A 4,202-nucleotide genomic window follows, 5' to 3' on the forward strand; every position below is an offset into this window, starting at 1 on the left:
ATTCACCTTATATATGTATATTATATTATTCACCTTATATATGTTTATTATATTATTCTCCTTATATATGTTTATTATATTATTATATTATATATGTTTATTATATTATTCACCTTATATATGTTTATTATATTATTCACCTTATATATGTTTATTATATTATTCACCTTATATATGTTTATTATATTATTCACCTTATATATGTTTATTATATTATTCACCTTATATATGTTTATTATATTATTCACCTTATATATGTTTATTATATTATTCTCCTTATATATGTTTATTATATTATTCACCTTATATATGTTTATTATATTATTCTCCTTATATATGCTTCCTTTAGTTATATTTGTAACATATAGTGTATGAATATTGATGGTTGTGCAGATGTAAGTAAACTGAGAAACAGCGACACTGTGTGGCTGTTTTATTTAAACCATTATATCAGTTCTTTATTTACTGTGTGGAGAGAGGGGGGGGGGGGGAGAGAGAGAGAGAGAGAGGGGGGGGGGGAGAGAGAGAGAGAGAGAGAGAGAGAGAGAGAGAGTTATAAAGGTAGAGAGACACTAACAGACAGCAGAGACAGAGAGAGAAGTAAAGGTAGAGAGACACTGACAGAGAGAGAGAGAGAGAGAGTTATAAAGGTAGAGAGACACTGACAGAGAGAGAGAGTTATAAAGGTAGAGAGACACTAACAGACAGCAGAGACAGAGAGAGAGCGAGAGAGAGAGAGAGAGAGAGAGTTATAAAGGTAGAGAGACACTGACAGACAGCAGAGAGAGAGAGAGAAGTAAAGGTAGAGAGACACTGACAGACAGCAGAGACAGAGAGAGAGAGAGACAGAGAGAGAGAGAGAGAGAGGGAGCGGTGACTCCTCCTCTGGATTTTGGGGCGGAGGTCTGAAGACTGAAAATCTGCTCAGAGGAAAAGTTAGTTGCTCTAGTTTTTTGGTCTGTGTAGAACTTGTGGATCTTCTTGTGGTTCTTGTTGTTGTTCTAGTTGTTCTTGTCGTAGACCTCGTCCTCCATCATGTCCGGAGTGGCCTCCACCTTGGCCAAGCAGCGCGCCATGGCTGCAGGATTTGGCACCAACGCGAACGCGGTTCGGTACCTGAACCAGGACTTCGCGTCTCTGCGGGCTCAGTGTTTGTCCTCCGGAAGTCTCTTCTCCGACCCGACCTTCCCCCCCCAACCCGAAGCTCTGGGCTTCAAAGAGCTCGGCAGGAACTCCTTCAAGACCCGGGGAGTCACCTGGAAGAGACCCACGGTAAGAGACCCGGAGCCGGAGCCACATCTGGATCAGCTGGGTGGGGCTCGGGGGTGGGGGGGGGGCAGATGTTAGGATAGATGGTTCACATATTACTATATTGAGTCATAAATGGAAATGAAGAATACTTAATAATCCACATGAACTCTTTCATGTTTATAATAACTTGCTCTAAGTTTTTAGACTTTGGAAAAAAAGTGAACTTTATTTTTTCTTTCACTAAAATGATGAAAACTATTAAACTATTACATTATAATAACATAACTCAACTGACTGCAGGTTAGTGATGAAGATGATGATGATGATGCAGTGACACCAGGAGTTAAAGGGTTAAACACACAAACAGGCCTCACAGAGAAACAGTTCATAGTAAAGGAGGAGGGGGGGGGGGGGTTCTGGGTTCTGGGTTAAGGTTGGGGGGGGGCGGTTCTGTTTCAGTCACTGAGTTTATAAAGGAACCGTTCCACCATCTTGGTTCTCTTCCAGTCTGATGCTCATACGGCTTTAATCACAACATCAACCAGTGAAGTTACTCTGCTCTCTACTTTAACACAAATACACCTCTACTTTTATTATACATCACTTTATAATCACATTATTATTATAGATGTTACATTAATCATATTATTATTATTATTATAGATGTTATGTAATAAAAGCAGCTCAGAATCAGCTGTGTGGTTTCAGTTGGGTAATATAGATATTATAATGTAACATGATGAGACTAGATGTCGTCTGAGATGTTGGATATTATAATATGATGATATGACATCAGTGTTTCTTTTACCCTAACCCCCCCAGATACGTAAACCCTCCATTATTGTTGTGATATGGATATCGAGTTATTTGGTCAAAAGTATCCTGATACTTGGTTTAGTTTTTATGGCTCAGCTCCAGACTGTCAGACAGTCAGTGAATCTGGTCTGCTGGTCTGCTGGTTCAGGATGGATACCCCCCCCCCCATCAGACTGTTCCAATAACGGTCAGAGGTCATAATTAATTTTTAACCAGTACAATGTGTTTTTATAACTGTGACTTTATGAGTCATGTTTTATTACAGAGTAGTTTCCTTATTAATAATTATTCATTACCTTTAGTTTTTATATTTATGATCTATTAACTGTTTTTACTCTTACACCTCCTTTTATTGTCTGTTGTTCATTCCTTTATTACTTTGATGCTGATATTAACATCAAAGACATAAAATCATAAATACTTTAAACCCAAACCACCTCAGCTGGCTCCTTTCCATGTGAAGGAGCAGCGGCTCTACTCCTAGCCTCCCCCGGATGTCTGAACTCCTGACCCGATCTCTAAGGCTGAGCCCAGATACTCTCTGCTTGGATCCAGCATCTCATTGTTTGGGTCACTACCCAAAGCTGGTGAGCAGAGGTGAGGGTTGGGACGTAGACTGACTGCTGAACTGAGAGCTTCACCTTCAGGCTCAGCTCTTTCTCCACCAGGACAGTGCTGCACCCATCCACCTGCTGCTGCACACATCCACCTGCTGCTGCACACATCCACCTGTCCCTCACTGTGAACAAGACCCCCAGATGCTTAAACTCCTCCGCTTGGGGCACCAACCCCCCCCCCCGGGCAGTCCACCTTGTTCCAGCAGAGCATCATGGCCTCAGATGTGGAGGTGCTGACTCACATCCTGACCGCTTCACATTCAGCTACAAACCATCCCAGAGCCTGTTGGAGGACTTCACCTGTAGAGTCCAACAGAACAACATCAACCGTAAACAGCAGAGAGGAGATTCTGAGGTCCCCAAACTGGACTCTCTCCTCACCCCAGCAGTACTTTGAGACTCTGTCCATGAAGATCACAAACAGGATCAGAGACCAGGGACAACCCTGATGGAGCCCAACACCCACTGAGACCAGGTCTGACTTACTGCAGAGGATGTGAACACAGCTCTCACAGCGGTTGTATAGGGACCCAATGGCTCGCAGCAGAGACCCTGGTACCCCAAACTCCCACAACGCCTCAATGGGGGGTCACGGTCCTAAGCCTTCTCCAAGTCCACAAAGCACATGTAGACTGGATGTGTGAACTCCCATGACCCCTCCAGGATCCCTGCAGGGTGAAGAGCTGGTCCACTGTTCCACGGTCAGAATCCACATCGCTCCTCCTGAATCAGGTTCAACAATCAGCTGGAGCCTTTCAGCAGCAGCAGCTTCTCCTGGGAGGCTGAGTAGTGAGCTCTGAGCAGCCACCCCTGAACATGATCTACTCTAACCCCCCCCCCCCCCCCCCAGAATGCAGGAAAAGTTCCTCCGGAGGAGTTGAAGGTCTGGTGGACGAAGGCCAGATGTTCAGGTTCACCGGCTAGCCCCATCAGGTTGTTCCTCCCAATCGCCCCCCTCCAGGGTTATCGTTGAAATACCCCAGCAGAACAGTTGAATGTGAGCTCAGTGAGTCATCAGAGATGGTAATAGCTGTTAGATGAGTCACTCTGCACATAAAACAGGGGTGTTTCCTGTAGCGACACGGGCGTGATGCAGAGCAGCAAAATATTTACTCAGCGCTCAGCGAGTGGTGAAGAAATACATTCAGGTTCCCTCCTGTCAGTCTGATCATGTGACCAGCTCCCTGTTTACTGTAACACTACAGTAAACATGTTTACTGTGTGTGTGTGTGTGTGTGTGTGTGTGTGTCTGTGTGTGTGTGTGTGTGTGTGTGTGTGTGTGTGTGTGGGTGTGTGTGTGTGTGTGTGTGTGTGTTACTGCGGTACAGATGTGTTGCCCTCGTGCAGATGTGTCACTCTGAGGTTTTTCTGAAGCAGGAAGTAGCAGTAACAGGAAAACAAGGAAGGGGCTGTTCTCACTCTGATTAAACTTTAATAATTAAACTCACACAAGTACACACAGGTACACACAGGTACACACAGGTACACACAAGTACACACAGGGGATGACTGTTTATA

General features: G+C 44.2%; 1 protein-coding gene across 1 annotated transcript in view; it reads left to right on the forward strand.

The window, feature by feature from the left end:
- The first annotated feature begins 941 nt into the window (after nt 1-941).
- The window catches only part of LOC128378195 (calpain-2 catalytic subunit-like), a 25,264-nt gene continuing 22,003 nt past the window's right edge, over nt 942-4,202 (forward strand). Inside the window, exon 1 of the mRNA XM_053337641.1 lies at nt 942-1,272. Within this exon, the coding sequence (XP_053193616.1) occupies nt 1,036-1,272 (237 nt within the window). The 5' untranslated portion in view covers nt 942-1,035. The remainder of the gene's footprint in view (nt 1,273-4,202) is intronic.

The sequence above is a fragment of the Scomber japonicus genome, chromosome 2 (genome assembly GCF_027409825.1).
Source record: "Scomber japonicus isolate fScoJap1 chromosome 2, fScoJap1.pri, whole genome shotgun sequence".
Classification (NCBI taxonomy): Eukaryota; Metazoa; Chordata; class Actinopteri; order Scombriformes; family Scombridae; genus Scomber; species Scomber japonicus.